At 56.7% G+C, this 20,086-nt stretch overlaps 1 protein-coding gene across 1 annotated transcript in view; it reads right to left on the bottom strand.

Annotated features, from left to right (window-relative positions):
• ARRDC1 (arrestin domain containing 1) overlaps positions 1-20,086 on the bottom strand; it is a gene marked incomplete at its 5' end in the record, with an annotated part of 35,807 nt that overhangs the window by 1,469 nt on the left and 14,252 nt on the right. The window contains 5 exons of the mRNA XM_084272480.1: positions 164-340; positions 1,090-1,272; positions 1,756-1,910; positions 2,454-2,504; positions 15,379-15,489. Of these exons, the coding sequence (XP_084128606.1) occupies positions 164-340; positions 1,090-1,272; positions 1,756-1,910; positions 2,454-2,504; positions 15,379-15,489 (677 nt within the window). The remainder of the gene's footprint in view (positions 1-163; positions 341-1,089; positions 1,273-1,755; positions 1,911-2,453; positions 2,505-15,378; positions 15,490-20,086) is intronic.

Raw genomic sequence — 20,086 nt, forward strand, 5'->3', positions numbered from 1 at the left:
GGAGGGAGAAAAACATCCTCTTCAGTATCCACTGGGGCATCCTCTCCAGTGTATGTTGCACTGGGAAGGTTCAGCTGACGTGAGGCACCCACGCCACACAGCTGAGAGCACAGGGGTTGCAGCCCAGCCCCACAGAGCTCCCCAGGAGCACTCATGTACTCACCTGGATGTAGTAGTCGATATGTATGAGGCTACAGCCCTGCAGAATGGACTGGGGCAGTGCTGGGACAAGGATCTGCTCCCTCCATTCTGCATGCTTCCAGGCCTTCACTCCTGAGCCTTCCACCTCTGCGATGGTCCTCAGGTCATAAATCCAGCGCTTAGATTTATACGCCACTTTCTGTACAGAGAGGAGAAAGCAAAGCTAGCAGACAGACTGCAGGTGATCTCCTGTCTCCCACAAACACATGTCAAGACACAAAACCACCCAGCTGCTTTGTCAAACAAGGAGAACAAACCTAACAGGGCAGAAATACCCATCGTTATATGGCAGCCTGAGCTGGTATAAGCAAAACAAGTTCTACCACCTCTTTCACCCAGGTAGAGAGCTAGCCAGAGGTCTGGGCTCCTCACTGCCACCTTGCCTCGAGGTGACACTGGTGAGAACTGCCCCAGTTTCAGAGAGGCCTCAAGAGGATGGAGTACCAGCATAAGCCAAAGAGTTGCCCTTTCAGATCACTGAATCAGAGAATCACAGGATCTCCTGAGCTGGAAGGGACCCATAAGGCCCATCTAGTCCAACTCCTGGCTCCACACAGGACTGGCCAAGCCAGAGACTGAGGGCATCGTCCAGATGCTTCTTGCCCTCAGCCCAGCTCAGGGCTGTGATCCCTTCCCTGGGGAGCCTGTGCCAGTGCCCGACCCCCCTCTCAGTACAGAACCTCTTCCTAGCATCCAGCCTAAACCTTCCCTGGTGCAGCTTCATGCCATCCCCTCGGGTTCCATCCCTGGTCCCCAAAGAGAGGAGAGAGATCAGCACTGCCCCTTCGCTACCCTTATCAAGAAGCCACAGACCAGGGACTTCAGCCTCTCCTTGTACATTTTCCCCTCCAGACTCTTCCCCATCCTCGCTGCCCTCCAGACGCTCACCTGGAGCAGACTGGCCACCACAGCCCCGGTGTCCCGGCCCGACTTGTTCTCGATGTCGGTGCGGAGCTGGATTGCCTGCCCCACGATGTACCCTTTCAGGTCTGAGGTGGCCGTCAAGATAATGTTGCCACTTTTCACAAGCTTGTAGTTGAACTTCTTGGTGATGGACATAGTGTTGGGCTGCTGCAGGAGAGCACAGACAGAGATATTGGCTCAGGAGAGACAGAGAGCCACCAGGAAACCAGTCAGAGATTAAAAATAGGAAATACCTGGTCTAAGAGGACGCAAAGAACCAGCAACACAGCACTGCCACAGACAACAGGTCTCACTTCTCCATCCCTCCAGTTTTACTGTCCTATTAACCATACTCCTCTCTAAACCAAGGTCCCCAAACTCAGGTCTCTACAAGTACTTGGTGTTACTGGCCAACACCTCTCCTTGTGTACTGAAATTCACCTAAATCTTTCAAAGAAGCACATGGAATCACTTGGAGCAGGGACTGATGGCAAGGCAAGATAGATCAGGAGTCCTTGTCCTGCTCTTGCATGGAAAGGACCAGAAGTCAGAGAGTACTCCCACCCCACAACTGGCATTCCCCAGACAGCACAGAGGACATGGGCAAGTTCTGAAGCCCTGGCACTTCCCAGCCACGCTCCTCGGTCTTACCTCGATGTCAGGGATGTCGTTCAAGTTGAGGGGACAGAGAACGTAGAAGATCTTGTTGCACTTGTAGTCCTTAGAGAAGCGAGGTGTGTCTATCACAGCTTTCACCTGGTGGAGGACCTTGCCAAAAGGGCCTTCGAATGATGTCGGAGCAGAGGCTGGGGTTGAGAAAGGATCATAAGGCTGAGTCAGGCCAAGCAATTCAGGACTGGAAGTTCAGTCCCTTGAAAGAGCTTTCCTCTTCACCTGAGGAGTTCTGCAAGTACCTGAGAGAGCAAGCAATGGGGATAGCCCAAAAAAGACCCCGGGGCTGGACACTGAGGTGACCTTGATGCAAGGTCCTCACAGAAGGGAATCTCTGTGCCCACAGGTGCGTGAGCAGAGATCCTCTCTCCAAGCACGCTGTGTGTGGGACGGCTGGCTGGCCACAGGCCATACCCCAGCTCACACCCAAGAGCTCGCAGGGCCATGCTTAGAGAAGTGTCAGCAGCAGCTCAGGCCTGGCTTTGCACCAGCACAGAGGGTACATGCTTGTCTGAGCTCCTCTGCTGTCTGCACCTGACCTTACGCTCCCTCAGGCATCTCCAGGCCACGCTGCCAGCCTGTGCCTGCCACCCAGCCTGAGCCCCACTCAGCACAGCCTGGGGGCTGCCAAAGCCCAGCTTACACAGTCCTGGCCTCTGCCGTTCTCTGCACCGTACCTGGCAGCAGGAACTGGAAGGGAAAGTTGTGCTCTCCAGCTGTCAGGACCCCTGTGGGAAAGGAGAGCAAAAGGTAAGTAGGAGAGGCCATTACCTTGGGATGATGTGATCTTCTGGAGAGCACGATCATCTTCTGGGGAGAGAGGCAGCACACAATGTGTTCAGCTGCCCACAGCCCCCCTCCCCGTGCAGCTCCAGGCCCAGCGAGCAGCGCTTGAGTCAACAGGAGCATCTGCTGCCACCCACCTCCCCATGGGACAGGGATCTCCATTCCCAGTGACTGGTTGTATGCCCAGATACCCTGACAACAAGGTAGTTTGGGGCAGGGTTTAAGGGATCCCAGCACCTAGGCTTAGCCCCAGCCTAATGACACAGGGCATGGAGTAGGGATGATGTGTTTGTCATTCTTCAAGAAGGCTACAGCTAGCTAGGGGGAAGGTGAGAAAGCACAGCCACTGTCTGAGGGTGGTACAGAGGTCTGGTGGACATCAAGTCATTACAGCCCTAGTCACACTCCAAGCGCCAGGCAGACTGCAGAGACCTGAAGAGCTGGAACTGGAGATCCATCTCCCAGGGCTAATCCACCCCTCATCCCAAGAAGGGCCCTACAGAGTCTCAGCTCAGCTGCTTAGGAGGAGCAGAGGAAAAGATTTCCACAAGGTTAAAGCCTCAAATCTGGTTTTCTTCACCCATGTCCCACTGTGCAGCAGCGTCCTCAAGGGCACGGATCAGAGCCGAGACTCAGCACATGGCTAAAGCAGCCGCAGACCCCGGTGGCTCCCTGACCCCACACACCCTCCAGCCCTCCCCCCCAGACCACAGAATCCCTCCCAGGGCAGTGCCATGCAATCCAGTCACACCAGGCAGCTCCCCACAGGCAGCTCCCCAGTTGCTACCAGTAAGACAAGCACAAAGGTTTATCTACAGGTGTTAAACGTGTGTAAACACAAGAGAGGTTCTGTTTTTAAAGCCGCAGTGCCAAGAGCAGAGCTGGCTCCCCACAAACTCCAGCTGGGTTTATTCTGCTCTGTGGGGTCCTTCCTGGAGGTAGGAAGAGCCAAGACTGGGCTGGCTCTTCTGTGGATGAGGAGGGAAGAGACACCGTGCCTGTTAGCAGCACCAGCCCTGTCATCAGGGGATTAAGCAGATTATGTGACAGGGAGGTGGGGAAGAGAGAGGGGGGTAACTCTCCCTCCCTGACCCCAGCCCTGCGATGCAGGCAGGAGGCAGGGGAGGGGGGTTTGACTCGCATCTTTGCGGTTTGAAGAGCTGCACCTCTGTCCCCCAGCTCGCCGGGCCAGCCCACGGGGACCCAAGGACACCCAGGAGGGTGTATCCCGCAGGCAGAATGAGCCCTACGAGGAGCATCCCAGGGCACATCACTGCCAAGGCCAGCGGGAGGAACCCGAGCCCTGTCCCTTCACACGGAGAGGAGCCGGATGAGATTCCCTCGCACCCACCAGGCACCCAGAGCACCCCGCCGCTGCCTCCCCTCCCCATCCCCAAGCACACCCCAGGTATGTAGGCTAAAATGCAGCACCGGCTGCTGGCAGCAGGTGGAGGCACAAAGCCAGGCAGCGCCTGGCAGCGGCCCTGGCGCGGGGATGGGCGCGGGGAGCTCCTTCCCACCGCTCCGGGGGACCCGCACCCCCTTACAGCGGCGGTTGGAGATGGAGCAGGAGCCTCTGGCTGCTGGTTACGGGGTAACGCTTGGGATGGCTCAACTAACCCAGCGCTCTATCGCTGCCTTTTATCGGGCACTGCTCAGCATCGAGCCCAAGCCGGTGATCCTCAGCTCTGCAAGGGGAACTGAGGAATCGACTCTCCTGGGCAGCTCCTGCCGTGCTCCTCGAGAGCGGGAGAGGGAGCCAGTCCTGGCACGGCCACGCAGACGGGAGGGGGACGGCAGTGCCAGAGGGTGGGAGCTGCTGAGTTTCCACCGAGACCTGGAGACCTTGTCACTGTCTCCCTGCAGAGCCCCAGATGAACGTGCCCTGACTTCGACTCTCCTGCTGGCAGCATGAAGCTTCACAGACCTCCCAGGCCCCTTGGGAAGGGCTCACAGACCCCACAAGGCCAAAGTCCCTCTTCCAGACTACAGGCAGCAGCATCGAACAGGTCATTTCAGCTCACGTGTACCAACAGGAAGCCAGGCTGGATGTGAACCTGTGAGAACTTCACGTTCCCAGTTTCCAGGCTGCTCCCCACAGCGGCACCAAGCAAGCCAACAGCATTGCATGCAGCCAGCATCACTTGCAGAGGATGCAGTTGAGCTCCTGGAGCCACTGTGTGACATGGTGGCACCAACACAGTTTCCACACGTGCAGCCCAACCTCCCAGTAAGTCACCAGATGAGAACTGCAGGTCAGGGTTGACCATCTCGACAGCTCAGACCCAGCCTGAGCACCCAGAGACCTGGCTCACAGCACACTCAGACTTGCTGTGACCCCACCTAGGACAGAGAGCAGCCAGCAAATCCCTTCTGAAGCTCCTGCCTGCAACCAGCTGCCCCTGAGGGCTGGGAAAGGCCATCCCTGCTCTTCACAGCCAGCAGTGAGCTCCAGGACCAGCTATCTCAGACTGAAGTCGTGCCCCAGGGGCAGCTCACACCGACCAGCAGCATCACCACAGCACTTGGCTCATGGCCTGAGGAGCCCAGACCTCGACCCTGCACTGAGGAGGGTGACAGGGCAACGCACCAAGCTCTATTCTCCACTCCATTAAGCAGAGAGATGCTGCAGGCTATTAGCAGTAGCTCATTTTCAGCCCTGCTCCTGCCTGCAGAGAGAGAGAGAAGCATCTTTATTCTGACCTTCAGATCCTCCACAGGGAATTTCCCAGCAGGCTGGACCAGCACCCAGGTCCTACCGCAGGAACAGACACCGTCACATGTGGTTTCATCTGCTAGCAAACAGCCCAGAGCCCTGACTTCCAGCTGAACTCCTGCATTTCTTGCCCTTATTGCAAGTGTGGAGGCTGTTGGGGCAGGTCACTGGCAGAGGGGCTATGAGGTGCAGCAGCACCCTCAGCCCTGCATCAGGCTGGGGACCCCCAGCCCCAGCTGCAGGAGCCCCTGGCAGGCTGGAGAGATATTTCGAGGAGTCCCCTGGCAAGGAAGCGGAAGGGGTGCGGGAGTTCAGTGCCAGAGCTATTTCAGGGACAGGAGTTCATAAAAATAGATCAAGACAGATGATCCTGACCAAGACAGGAGACTTCTGTGAAAGCACAGGCACGATCTGGAGAGCCTGGCTGAGGGACGAGGCAGCAGAGACCACAGGCAAGCTCCTGTCCTGCCTGCCTGCCGCTGCGAGCAGGGAGAGGTGGGTACTTAGCAGTAACCCCACACTGAGCTGCTCCCCAGGCTCCTGCTTGCCCCTCCTGGCAGGAGCTCCTCTGGCATGGACACAGCAGAGGCTCTGTGGCTGACTTGCTGGGATTACAAAGCCGTTTTGGTCATTCACCACGTGCCTGGTGCCTTTGGCAGGTGGAAATTTGGTGACCATGGAGCTGAGTCACCCCTTACTTGGGGGGGAAAGGGGTGGGGAGGGGGGAGGTAATTACTTTCAAACACTCCAGCTCCCAACTCTGCTCCTAGAAGCTGAGCTTCCATTTCCAAATGCCAGCTAGGTCTTAACATATGGGGGAAGTCTGTGACTTCCTTTATCCCAGCCACCTCATGAACACAGCAAGGCATGGGCTGGCCTCGCCCCCACACCCATGTACCTCTCACAGGGACAACAGCAGCAAAAGCCACCTTGGCACCCTGGGAGGGGCACTCACTGTGACAGCAGTACAGGGCAACACATGCCCCACTAGCCACACACATGGCTTGGAGAGATCCCCAGACCACAGCAGGAGAGACAGCACGCAGACAGAGCCCTTCTCAACACCGGCACTCTAGCAGCCAGGAGGACACAAAGCCCACAGGAAGCCACTCACTGCCCCTGTTCCTCCAGCCCTGAGAGCTTGAAGTAAAGTTCCAGCACATTTAATGTGCTAATTCCACCTACAAATTGACTTTACAACAGAGACAGCTCTTGGCAGCAGGCAGAGGAGAGGTAGTTTCCTCTGATGGCCACCAAGACCTGCAGACCCCCAGGAAGAGCAGCCCTTTCTGAAAGCTCCTTCCTGAGCTGCTCCTGAACCAGCAGCTTTGCCAAAGCAAGCTGCAGACTGTATGGGGGTGAGAGTGGGTCAGGAGGAGCTCAGCATCGCTCCCAGGGTCTCCTGCAGCCCTGCACAGCAGGCTGCTGTGCTCAGGAGCAGAAGGGCTGCAACAAGCCACCGCAGCCGCGCCATCGCCGCCCCGCGCCCAGCAGCCTGAACAAAGGCCACGGCGTGCTCAGCCGCAGAAAAGCTTTTCCTGAAGTTTATGTGCAGCTAAAAATACCCTGAGAAACTCATTAGGCAGCAGAGGGAGCTGGGTTAGCAGGGTTCTGCTGCCGGGCTGTACCTCCTCCAGCCTTCCCTCCTGATAGGAGCCCAGCCAGCAGAGATCAGCCACCCCCACACACTGCCTCTGGAAACATCCTCCCTAAAAATTCCTGGAGGGAAAGGAGCTGCTGCCCCAGTCAGCCTGGAAAGAACCAAAGCCAGACAGCAGAAGCAGTGATGACACGCCAACAGGGTACAAGGAGCTGTCTTACAGCTTGAAGCAGACTGACCTTGGAGATTTCCCTGAATTCAGCAGAGGTTTGGCTGGAAGCAAATGGACTCTCCCTCACACAGCTCAGCTGCCTCGCTCCATACTGGGATAGGGGTTGTTTGCTGGTAGCAGCAGGTGTGACAGAGGCCTGACAGGACTCATCACATGCAGAAAGAAGACACCTTGATCCAGAGGGCTTATGCAGAGTCCTCTGCTGGTCCCCCCAGAGGTAACCTGGTGCTGCAGGCAGGCCCAGGGGAGGGTCTCTGGGTGATCAGAGCATGCAAAGCATCACCAGCGATGGGGAGCACAGCCTGGAGCCCAGCCCTGCACGAGACAACAGACCTCAGCACTGCAGCACCATCCCACAGCACTCGGGGCAGCTGTGGTCACACTGATGTGTGGTGGAGGGACAGAAATCAAGGGGTTTTCCTCAGGGCTGCACAGTGTTCCCATGCAAAGCTTGAGCTGACTGTGCCCCTGAGCCCACCCAGCCCCAGACACACCATCCTCTGCCCACAGACCGCTCTGCTGTGACCCATGTTTTGCTCACCACCAGCCAGCACAGGGCACTGTGCAGCCACACGGGAGAGCACTGTGTGTGGGTGGAATGACCACACCAACATGCTCATGCTGCTGAACAAGTGACCCAAGGGAGTCCCTGTGCCACAGCTCAGGTGCTGAAAGGGTTTGGACTAGTTTGAGCACAGCAAGAGGAAGTCACCAGCCCTTCAAAGCCATCCTCCCTCCAAGAGCCAGAGAAAGCTGCCTGCCCACACCCTGCCCCACCGGCAGCCAGCCGGGGCTGGGAAAGGTCCTCTGGCAGCTTCTGACCTGAGAGCAGGGCAGGGCCAGGGTTCAGAAGGAACCAACCACGCACAAACAAGGACACTGAGCCCCACCTGCTGCATCCCACTTGGGCCACCCAGGGCTGTTCTGCAGCTTTCTCAGTCAGTGGCCCATGTGAACAAGCCAGACTTACAGCACCAGTGGGGCCAGCTCTGCCTGGGCTGTGCTTTCAGACAGGCCATCTGCCAAACCTCTCCTCTCAGGCTGGCTCCCCCAGCCCCACTGTCTCCATCCCTGGGGAGCTGGAAGCCACAGGCAGTCACAGCCATCTCTCTGCGAGGCTGATCAGCCCCACGACAAAGCCAGGACCTCCAGGTCGGTGCCAGCAGGGAAAGGTGCTGGAGAGAAGCCAGAGAAGGGCTGGGAGATGCCTGGGTCAGCGATGCACAAACAGGACAGGCACAGCCAGGCCTTATTACTCAGCCCTGTGCAGTGTCACGCTCTGGCAGCTGAGAGCCAGCCCAGACGTCTGAGCACACAGCAGGCCAGGCACCCGCAGCGCGCGGCACAGCACACCTCTGCCTCAACAGGCTTCCTCCACGCCTGCACTGGGGCCAGAGAGATGGATATGCCATGGCTTGGTCCCTCCAGCCCCCAAAGGGGATGATGCTGTTTGCTCCATAGCCTAGGAGCCTGGAAGGTGTTCCTGCACCCCAGGGAGGGACTGAAATGGGGGTCCTACCTCCACCTTCGGCTCTGCCAGCCAGTACCTGCCAAGCAGACAGCAGCAGCTCCGCTCCCTCCTGCTGCACACGTGGATGCTAGAGCAGGAACAAGCTGTGCCTTTGGAGTACAGATAGGGTTTGGTGCTTCTAGTAGAGGAACAGCAGGCTGGGCCATATGGCAATTTCTCTCTGGCTTCTTAGCTAGTGATGCATTAACTGTGCTGGTGAAATCACGTCGTACAGGAAGGTACCTGGTGCCTGCTGGGTCCCCTGACATCACTTGTAGCAGTACAGTCTTCCTGCTGCCCAAAGTCAGCTCCCCTGCTCCCCTAGGGAAGGGAAGCTCCCCCAGCTGCTGGGACACTGCTTGGGCACTCTCCTCTCGAGATGCTCCAGAGAACAGCAAAGCACCAGGTTTGTGTTTCTGGGTGGACAAACAGGCAGCCCTGTGTCTGCCTGTACTCCGGGATACCAACTGAAACAGGCAGCCCTGTGTCTGCCTGTGCTCTGGGATACCAACTGCCTGGCTGTGGGGGGGAACCTGCCTCTCACTGCAGCTCTGCCAGCCAGCCCCCTGCTCCCCCTGCCCTCCTGTCCCCTCCTCATCCATCTCCCTGGGTCAGGAAGTTGAACACCAGATCAGAGCTCTCCTTACTCACAGGAGGCTGCATCAAAGCTGTCAGATGGGAAGTGTTCATTTTCTATGCCAGGGCACCTCAGGTGATGCCAGGCCAGTGGATCTTTACTGTGAGGACTCCAACCCGCTCTCTGGTGGGTTAAGCTGACACACAGGATTACAAACTGCAGCAAAGGAGGATAGAGAGACACGCTGCTTGTGCCATGCCTGCAGCAGATACCTGTGCCTCAGCAGAGCAACAACCTGCTGGGAAGGGCTTGGCACTGGGCTCAGCTTAGTTTTGCTGGAACCAGAGCTCTGCTACCCAGCAGCACCCAGCAGAGCTGCCAGGAGCAGAGTCAGGCTCCCAGCCCTCGTTCACGCTGGGTGTGCGTGCACACAAGCACACAGGAAGAAGGACCTCCCAATGCTCAGCCACGGTTAGTGCTGCTGAGATGAAACTCTGTACACAGGAGGTAGAGAGGAAGAAAACACAGCAGGAGGCCCAGCACTGAGGTGAGGGCTGGGCTGCTGACAAGCCTGTCGTGGTTCTCAGTGACAGTTGCAGGGAATTAGCAGACCTGGCAGCATGGCAACGCTGGGAAACCTCCAAGGATTAACAGCGATGCACCAAGGCAAGAAACTGGGAAGTGCTGAGGAAGCAGCTGTGACCCAAGGCAACTGCACTCCTTCCTCATGGCTTTCTTGGGCTGGACCTGCAGTTCCTGCTCCTGAACCCAGGGGCACAGCGTGGCCAGGAACTGACACCGGCACATCCTTAACAGCTCACGCTGTCCCGCTCTCACCTGGCCAGGGGCTCTCCTGGAGCATCACCTGCTGCTTTGCTTGGTGGCTAAGGAGGCCAATGGTGTGTGTTAGTAGGTCAAGAGAGGACCTTCTCTCCCTCTGCTCTGCCCTGGTGAGACCATTCCTGGAATATTGTTTCCAGTTCTGGGCCCCTCAGCTCCAGAAGGACATGGAACTCCTTGAAATAGCCCAGTGCAGGGTCACCAAGATGATGGGGTGGAACTCTTTCCTTATGAGGAGAGGCTGAGGGAGCTGGGCCTTTTTAGCTCAGAGAAGAGGAGACTGAGGGGTGACCTCATCAATGTTTATAAATATGTGAAGGGTAAGAGTCAGGAGGACAGAACCAGGCTCTGCTCAGGGATGGCAGTGATAGGACAAGGGGCAGTGGGTACAAGCTGGAGCAGAGGAAGTTCCCCCCAATATGCAGAAAAACTTTTTCACTATGAGGATGACAGAGCCCTGGGCCAGGCTGCCCAGAGAGGTTGTGGAGTCTCCTTCTCTGGAGACACTCAAACCCACCTGGATGTGTTCCTGTGTGATTTAGTCTGGGTGATCCTGCTCTGGCAGGGGTGGGACTGGATGAGCTTTTGAGCTTCCAACTCCTGACATTCTGTGATGCAACCTCCTGCTCACAGAGCAATCCCCGAGCACAGAACAGGAGACCAAAGTCTCTCAGTGCCTGCTTAGTCAGGTCACTAAGCTTTTTAAATTCGGCAGGAAGGCAGGAGCTTTGCCCTGTGCCAACCACTGGCTGTGAAGATGTTGTGCCAGGCGGGCAGAGAACCACCCCAGGAAGAGGTGATGCACAGCTGTCCCTTTTGAGCTCTTTGTGCAAGGAATCTGCCAGTAGAGGAAGCGTGTGGAGCCGCCAGGAATTCCCTGCAGCGCTTTCTAGCTAACTAACAAGCTGCCAAAAGGAAGGTCAGCTGGAAATCACAGCCAGCTCCCTGCACGGGTTCCACTCAGGTACAAGTAGGATTTAAAAGGAATGAAAACACAAGCAGGCTGCCTCTGCACACACAAGCCACCCATGGGGCAAGAGCCGTGTGTGCTGTCGGAGATACGGGGTGCCCAAAGACAACAGCCCTGTGTGGGTACAGGGACAGGAGGGACCTGCTCCTCTCTGGCTGAATATGGCCAGAGCTGCTGCAGGGGAGGGGGAGAGGAAGGGGAGGCCTCCACAGAGCTGAATTACTCCATTATATTGGATCAAAAGAAGCATCTCTCTGTCTGAGAGCGGCGGGTACAAGCAGTGCTATTTTGTACTCAGTGCAACTGGTGTCCTTGATCTCCTGCACCGCTGACACCTAGAGAAGCCCAACACCCCCCCTCACTTGCCAGGTTCCTCCCACCCCTATTCCATTTCTTTACAAAGAGAGGCCCCAGGAAAAGCCAGCACCAGGGAGCAAGTGTCCAAGTCAAACCCAGACCGAGTGGGAAAAGCAAATCCTGCCTTGGCCTCCCCTCTGGGAGACAAATAACCAGCCTCCCCCCAAGACCCACCCACGGGCTGAGCGACCTCCCCAGCGCTGCACTGTCCACCCCCCAGCACACAGAGCAGTGAGGAACTCCAGACCCACTGGTACCCTCAGTGCTTCCAGCAGCTGTGATGTGAAGAGCCCAAGTTCATTAAACTGCCACCTGTGTGTTATCACCAAGACTACAGCACAAACCCTGGGCAACCCCTCAGCTCCCCAGGCAGCTCGTGGGCACCCGCTGCCTCCAGCATGCTGCTGGATCCCAGCAAAAGGCTTTCCTGGATGCTGCACTGTTGGAGCAGGGACAAGCACCATGCCAGCACACACCAGGGTCCTCTGCAGCAATAACACCAGTCACCAGCCTGTGGATGCCCCAGCAGCAAGGCTGAGCCCTCTGCACCCTGGATTCTGCTCCAAGGAAGGGCAAAAAGGGGAATTAAGGATGAGGCCAGTGCCTTAAATAAGTGCCTTACATTGCAAAGCAGGCATCTGGGTTATTTCAGGGCCTGCCTCCTTTCTCATACAATGCACACCCTTAAAAAAACCCCACCAACACCATGCAATAGCTGATGCTGCAGAGGACAAGCTGCCCCCTCACTTATTTCAATGCAAAGGTGTGTGGGTGAAGTGCAGAGTTGCTCTTAGATGCTTAAAGATTAATCCAAGCCTCAATAGTTTTGCAAACCCCCTCTCCCCTTCCCCCACATGTCCTCAGAAGGCACAGCTCACTCTTTGATAAAGTCACTGCTCAGGATGTGGGAAGGCAGAGAGCAAGGCAGGTTGTTTTTCAGGCTGAACCTGCTACCCTGCACCATCCCCCCAGGTACCAGCGCTGGTGGGGCTCCGCAGGAGCACGTGCTGGGGCTGCAGGAGCATGTGCTGGGGCTGCAGGATGGAGACGGGTCAGCTGTGTACCTTTGGGGGACACCTGGGATACTCCCCCAGTGAGCCTTCTGCAAGAGGGCTGGGGATGGGGCCAGTGGGGAGCCCAGCATCACCCTCTCCCCCAGGGCACAGGCCCGCTGCTGGACCCCCCAGTACAGCACCGACACACTGCTCCCCTTCACTGTCTTGCAGCCAGTTGCTGCCAAACATGCTTTGCCAGGGTGCAGGGGAAGGAACAGCCCTGCTTTGAGCAGAGCAGGCACCAAGAGGTTGTCTGTCTGTCCGGAGCTCCCTCACGCTGTGCCCAGGAAAGGCTGGGGCGGCTGCGAGCTATTCCTGGGGAGCCTAAAAACACCAGGGCTGAGTCAGCACCTGCATGAGCCCATTGCACAGCCCCCCCCGCCCCCAGGAAAGCCCTGCCACTGCCTGGCTGCAGGGCTGTGCTAGGACACTGGGCTGCCAGCGGCCCCCGTGGAGAAGGCAGACAGACAGACAGACAGACAGACAGGGACAGGCATGAGGGAAGGCAGAGCCACAGAGAAGCAGCCCGGCTCCCCTGCTGCTCCGCCAGCCCCACCAGGCATCAGTGTCAGGCGAGGGCTGAGGCAGCAGCAGCTCTCTCACTGGAGCACAGCCAGCCCCAGGGCTGCTGTTCCCATATCCACACGGGCAGTTTCAAGGGTTTCAAAGCTGCTGAAGGACTTGGGGTCTGAAGGCTGCACTGACAGGGTCCCCCCCCAAACCCCCCTACATCCCACTGCTGGTTCCCCCACGTCCTCGCAGGGGCCCAGCTGTCCTGCCTGAAGAAAGACACGGCACAAACACAGGAAAGCCCAGGACAACAGCTCCTGAGCTCGTCCCAGTCACACAGAGAGCGAGCGCCCCACACACGCTGCCCTTGGCTGTGATCCCACGCGCAGGAACTGCCTGCCCTCTCCCTATCTGCCTCCCTGCAGCAGGAGCTCCCAGCAGTTGTGTCCACTTTGACACACAAGGCAGCAGATCGCAGGTCAGTGACTGTAAGAACCTGGCAAGCTGCTCCAGGCTGATTGCTGGTAGCTGGGACCAGGCTTTTTCCTGTCAATACACCGTAACTGTAGGGGACAGGGCAGTAAGGACACCACAACCCACCGCAGCTTCGAGCGCAGGACTCCAGTGCCACAGGGCAGATCTTCCCTGCAATTCACTAGGTCTCTGATATATCATGTGCTGACATTTCTTACCTCGTTCTCCTGGAGCTGTGGTAGCTCCACAGGACTTGTTCTGTCCCGATGGTACCCCAGGCAGGTGGCTGGGCAGCTGCCCACTCCAGGGCCAGCTCCAGTGAGGAGCCAGCAGCCCAGCCCTGCTGCCCCAGCCCCAGGCTGGCTGAGTCTGCAATAGCAGCACTGATGGAGAGCAGCGCCCTGCTGGGTGACACACAAGAGTCTGGGTCCCAGGAAATTAAGAGCCAAAAGACTAGAGCTTTCCATGATCAGTTTAAAACCTGGGAATACCAAATTTTGGCCATCTTAGGAATTCAGGCCTTCAAAGGGGACACTTTCAGGGACATGAAAGCACGTAGCTGTCAATGCATTTTCCTTCCACCCTGGTCCTGGTTGTTGAGGGGATGGCTCCCAAGGGCAGCCTCACAGGAACTCCCAAAGCAGCTCTTAAAATCTCCCAGGTGCTCCAAAGCCAAGGAACAGCACATCCAGCCAGGAGGTGGGAGTGGGAAGAGGTGGCTTTTGCCACTGCTCAGCTTTACCGGGACAGAGCTGACCACAGTATCACAGCTCTCCCTGGAATCATTCAAGATTACAAACAGAAGCTGGAAGCCGCATTTTTCAGTGCGGATGCAGGTTTAAACCTCTCCAGAAGTCCACAAAGTCCTCAGCCTCCAGCTCCCAACTCAAAGCTCAACATCCTGCAGCACCTTGTAAAACCTCTGGGATTTTCCAACCCTGGGCTCTCCAGCTGCACCCAGTGCCACATTCAAACTCTGGCAGGAACATTCCTCATCACCCTCCCAGGCAGTTTACCTCCAACTGCAGCCCCCAGGCTACCAGCCAAGCCAAGGGGCAGCCAGCCAACTGTCTCCCTTCTCCAGGGCCTGAAAGCAAGCGGCACTCTCTCCAGTCACTGCAAGGATGAGGTCAGTCTCCCCTCCATGCTAAAAGCTCTGCTTTGCTGAGCTATGAGAAACTTCCACTTCAGTTCTACTGATTTCCTGTTGTCACACAGAACAGTCCCCAGAGCGGAGCCCCAGCTAGCACAGGCCTGTGCCATGTTACAGCCACCGCTACAGCCGCTGCCTTCAGCAGGTGAGTAACTGGCATGTCTTGCTTTTGACAGGAGCCAGGGTGCAGCATGAATTATTTGTGGTAAGGCTGACCTATTTCACAGCAGAAAGGCAGCATTCATTCCAGCCCAGATTCCCCAGGGGCTCCTGGTGTCACTTTACCCCACAGGATAATACAGCCCGTTGCTATCCCTGGGCATCTCAGCTTGCAGGGGGTGTGGTGGTGGCTGTCCCAGGCTGCTCCTGCCTTGCTCTTAAGGCTCCTGTCAGAGGACAAGCGACACCTCCACATCCCTTCCAACACAAACTGCTCCTGGCCTGTGACTGGCTTCTGCTGATCCGCTCCCATCAGCGCCTTGTGACCACCACACATGGGAAGCAGGGCAGGATGAACCCACAGGGCCTTCAAAGAGCAGAGAAGTCACTGCTGGCAACTCTGTTTCAGGCAGCCCAGGGCCAGAGGACACAGGCAGCCACCCTGCAAACACTGCCAAGTTCTGCAGCTATTCATTCTGCCTCTCTGCACAGCCCCTTCCAAACTTGTCATCTCTAGTATCAGCTCCCATCCTCTGCACACAGGCCAACGCTGCCTGCAAAGGGGTATTTCCCATCGAGAAGATGCTCAAACCTTGGTGATACACACATTCCTGTAGGCCATCTCAGGATCACCCATCTCCACCACACCTTTGTGCCTCTTACCTTTGTCTGCCAGGGACAGTGTGCTGTTAAAGTACTGCTCCTCCACGGTCCAGGCTGTGTCATTGATCTTGTTCGACACCCCACAGGATCCAACGCAGCTCACCTTGATGGCTGCAGAGAGAAAGCACAGGGTGGGTGAGGAGGGAAGCAAAACCTCAGGTTCAGACTTGCTTGAGGTCCCGTGTGCTGTGCAGGATGGAAGAGTGGAACAAAGGAATCAGGTCACACTCATTTCAGAAGCACACCTTCCCCTTACTCTCAGCAATACTGCACTCTTGCTGCTACCCCAATGCTACTCCCAGCTGTCAGCACCACTGAGGACCTCATGTTGGCCTCCTCAGGCTGTGAAAGCCCCTAACAGCAGTGATTTCAGCTTCCCAAGAGGTAACTACCTCCCTTGTTTTCTCCCAAATAACCCCACATCCCCTCCCAGAACACACATCAGCCCCTTTGCATGAATCGATGCTCCAGACAGGACAAGTGCTGCCTCCCACCCCACAAGAGGTGGAGCATCCCACCTGCCCTGGGAGAAGACATGCTTGTCTTGAGCCTGTCAGCCACCTAAACAAGGTGTCTGGTGAGCTGCACCCTCCAGTGCAGCATGAACAAGCCCAGATCCTGCTCAGGTTCAATGCTCACCCAGCCTCACAGACACCCCTGTGTCCCAAAGTCTGTCCCTGCTCCAGTGGGGCACAGCAGGAACACTTTGCCTGTTAACCCTGTCCTGCCTTAGGATTTGTGGTTGTATTTGATAAGCCTGGTGCTCTCCAGCACCACTTTTGAGTGGCTTCCTCCTCCTGTCAGAGACATGGGGCTCACAGCCAAGCCACACAGCAAGGTCACAGAATCAAAAAACTCTTTGGGCTGGAAGGGACCTCAAAGCCCATCCAGCTCCAACCCCCCTGTCATGGGCAGGGACACCCTCCAGCCCAGGGTGCCCCAAGCCCCATCCAACCTGGCCTTGAGCCCTGCCAGGGATGGGGCTCCCACAACCTCTCTGGGCACCCTGTGCCAGGGCCTCCCCACCCTCAGAGTGAAGAATTCCTTCCTCACGTCTCACCTAACCCTGTCCTCCTTCAGCTTGAGGCCATCACCCCTTGTCCTGTCCCTGCACCTCCATGTGACCAGCCCCTCTCCCACGTTCCTGCAGGACCCTTTAAGTATTGTTAGGCTGCAAGTAGGTCTGGAAGCATTTGAGATGCTGCTTAACCTTCCCAAGCCAGGGGAGAGGAACCTGAGTCACAGTTGTCCCTTGCCTTGAGGAAACAGTCACCCCAGAGCTTGTGCTGCACTGTGGCTCTCAGAAGGGTGACCCACAAGACATTTTTGGTTAGTCTGGGCCAAGTCACAGCGGGTTGAAATCAAACTCTGATGTCAACACTGGACCACAGAGATGGATAAACACGACAGACTGGCCCCGTGGCACAGCAGGAGGAGACAGATCTTTGGTGCTACCTCCACACAGAGATGATGCAAACAGACACAAACTGGACCTTCAGGGTAGTCCCAACCTCAACATCTCCTGTCCTGATTCTCACCAGGTTTTGCAACAGCTTTAAAGGATCCCACAGAACTCCCTCACTGAATGTCAGGTGAACAGCTCTGCTGGCAGGAAGGTGACAGGAACTACCAGGCTCTGCTGGTTCACCCATCTGCTCCCCTGTAGTCAAGCCTCATCTCACAGGAAGCGTCTCCCTGGGAGGCAGGTGGCCAATTTGCATTGGTTTAAGAGCTCTCCCCCTCCACAAGCTCTCTCAGCCATCCTCATCCCCCCACTTCCTCACACCTACCCGAACACTGAGGGCTGCAAGTGATGCTGCTCACAACCACCTCAAACAGCTCTCCAGAGCACCTGCCCCAGCCAGCATGACCTCATCCTCCACACTGAATCAAGACACAGGGAAAAGAAACCCAAACCCAGCCCTCCCTGCAGGGGATGGCATGGTTCTCACCCCAGCCCCTTACCTGCACTTTGCTACACACACCCGGGTAGATTGGGCTCCTCAGGGCTTAAAGTCTCTAATCCCACAGCAAAGAGCAGCCTCTCCCCACCAGATCTGCTGCGATTCCTTCCCAGCCTGCTCATGACTTTGAGCAGGAGGGCCCATCCAAGTGTTGCTTTATACTCAAGGGCAAGGGATAAGCAGCTTCAGATGCCAACTCTCATTAGCCAAACACCAGCAGAGCAGCAAGGCTGACACATCAGCTCGCTTGTTTGTGCCTGCGACGAGCATCTGAGGCAGCAGATGAACAGGAGAGTGTGGCCTGCCATGGGAGCTGCCTGCACCAAGCACACTGGGTCTGAGCACACCTCCCCTCCCAAAGCAAAGCACAGCACTGAACCCCCCTGCACACCCCCAGGGGACATCCAAGCCTCTCTTTTGGCAGATGGCAGAGCCAAAGCCACACAGGGGCTTCAGCATCAGAGAAGAGCAGGGAGCAGTTTTAGCAGGGTGGCATGCTGTGCACCAGGACCAGCTCCCATGCTCCAGCCTTGGATGTACCACCACATCTCCAGGCTCAGAACAAGCCCACCCCGCTCCAAGGTAGCCCAGATAACTCAGATGGCTCAAGTCAAATCAAGCCCAGGCTCTCCACTCCCACAGTTTCACACAGGAGACAGGAGTGAGAAAAGCCCAACCAAAAACTGGAGAGCACTCACATCCTTCAGGAGCAGCAGCCCCTGAGCAGGCTCCCCCTCAGCCTCCCTTCACCACAGAAGTTTATAGATCACCACCATCTGTTGCAACACCCAGAAAAGGGGATGATGGTCTTTAATTCAAGCCTGCTTGCTGCATTGCGGTGCTGAGGCACTCCTGTTCCAGGGAGGAGGGTGGGTGGGCATGTTCAAGCACATACACACTATGGCCCATCTCCCCATGGCAGATGGGAACACAGCCAGCAAAGGCAGGGGGGCTGCATCTGCAGCCTGAGTGGTCCCTGCTGTGGCAGTGGAACCCCCTATGACCCCCCATCAGGGCTAAAGCCAGACCCCGTCTTAAAGACCCACTGCAGCAGCTGAGGAGTTCTCCATGGCAGGCACAAGGCTGTCAGCTCCAAGGCTCCTCAATCAGCCACCAACATCCCAAACTGGCATGGACACAGCCAGGCTGTGCCTACAGAGGAGGGATGGCTCCTGGATGGAGAGCTCCAGGGCTTGTAGGCACCCCAGTCCTGCATCCCCTCCGAGGGCAGCCCGCTCCAGCCACGGTCTCGACCGTTCCAAGTGCACGAGGGCAACCAAAGGGGCAGAAAGCAACACTTCAAGGTGAAAAGCTTGAAGGCAATTTCATGGCAATGGAGAAACTCTCCCCTTTGCTCCACCACCTCCAAAGCTGGCAGCCTACTGTTAGCAGGCACACCAAGTCACCAGATGTAGGACAAGTCTCAGAGCAGTTGAGGTGGCAGAAGATTTGTTATGGAGGATCTTCAACACACTCCACAAACATGAGCTCTCACTGGGGGAGAAACAGGATGGGCAACAGCTCTGAGCAGATGTGTTGCCCCAGAGCTGAGAGCAGGGCTGTGGCTGGACATGGGGACCCCGCATCCCAGCTCACCTCCCAGGCTCCTGGAAGAGCCAGAAGACCCCCAAGCCCCACAGGGTGAGCAACACCAGGGGAAGCATGTCTACAGCAGCCAGAGAACCCCCCATTTCACCCCCACAGCCACAGAGGAAAACCTGGCAGATGCAGGGCTCTTGTTCCCCCCGATTATCTAGAAGGGTTCAGAGACACATGGTTCAAGAGGTCAAACCATTTACCTTACTCCTAAACAGGCTTTGGAGCTGCCAACCATGAAATCAGCTGCTCCACGAGCATCCCATGGGCAGAGGAAGATACTGGGGACTCACCCAGCTGTTGTGTACAGGCTCCTACCCACAGCAGGAGGAGGGATGGGGGCAGCTGGCAGGTACAACCCAGGCATGTGGCTCAGGGGGCAGCTGCAGGCTGAAACCAGCATTAGTGGGACGGGTCTGGCAAACTGGGACCATCAGAGCTGTTGTGACTTGGAGCCACTGAGGCACCAAGCTTGTCAGCCTGGCTGTCAGGAAGCAAAATGCACAGCCTGAGCCTTCCCAAGGCAACCTCAGTGCCAAGCTGAGACAGAGCAAGGAAGTTTCTCCATCAGAACAGGCCAGTTCCAGTTATTAGAAACCCAGTAAAAACACCCCTGGAATCCAGTGCTACCAGCAGCCCCAGTTACCACACTCCTGCTTCCCATTTACCCAGGCTGATTTGAATAAATACATTTTTTTTAAAAGTCCAGAAACTGTAAGGGAAGTAGAAAAATGAGCAAAAAGCAGCAAGTAGAGAAGCAGACTTCAGAAGCCATGCAGGAGACAGCAGCCCTTCACCCTGCAGTCCCCAGGGATCAGGGAAGCAGGCAGCCTGCATCCAGCCAGACACATCTTTAGCAAAGCACTCCAGCACGTGCCAAAGCTGGAAATAAAAGGAGACAGCTCAGCCATATCCATCTCTGCACAAAGTAAAAATAGAGATGTCAGGAGATGGGCACGTCTGCCTTCTTCCAAGGTGATTTAAGGAGAGCAGCCGTAGACTTCAAATTATTTTTCCTGGTGACCTAGTGAGATGCCCTCCTGGGGGAAGCCAGCCTTGCATCTGGGCAAGAGGAAAGCAGAGGACATGCATCCCCCTCCCCTGCCAAGGCCAGGCTGTACATGCACATCCTTCCTTCCAAAATCCAG

Source organism: Gallinula chloropus (assembly GCF_964237585.1).
Source record: "Gallinula chloropus genome assembly, chromosome: 18".
Taxonomy (NCBI): domain Eukaryota; kingdom Metazoa; phylum Chordata; class Aves; order Gruiformes; family Rallidae; genus Gallinula; species Gallinula chloropus.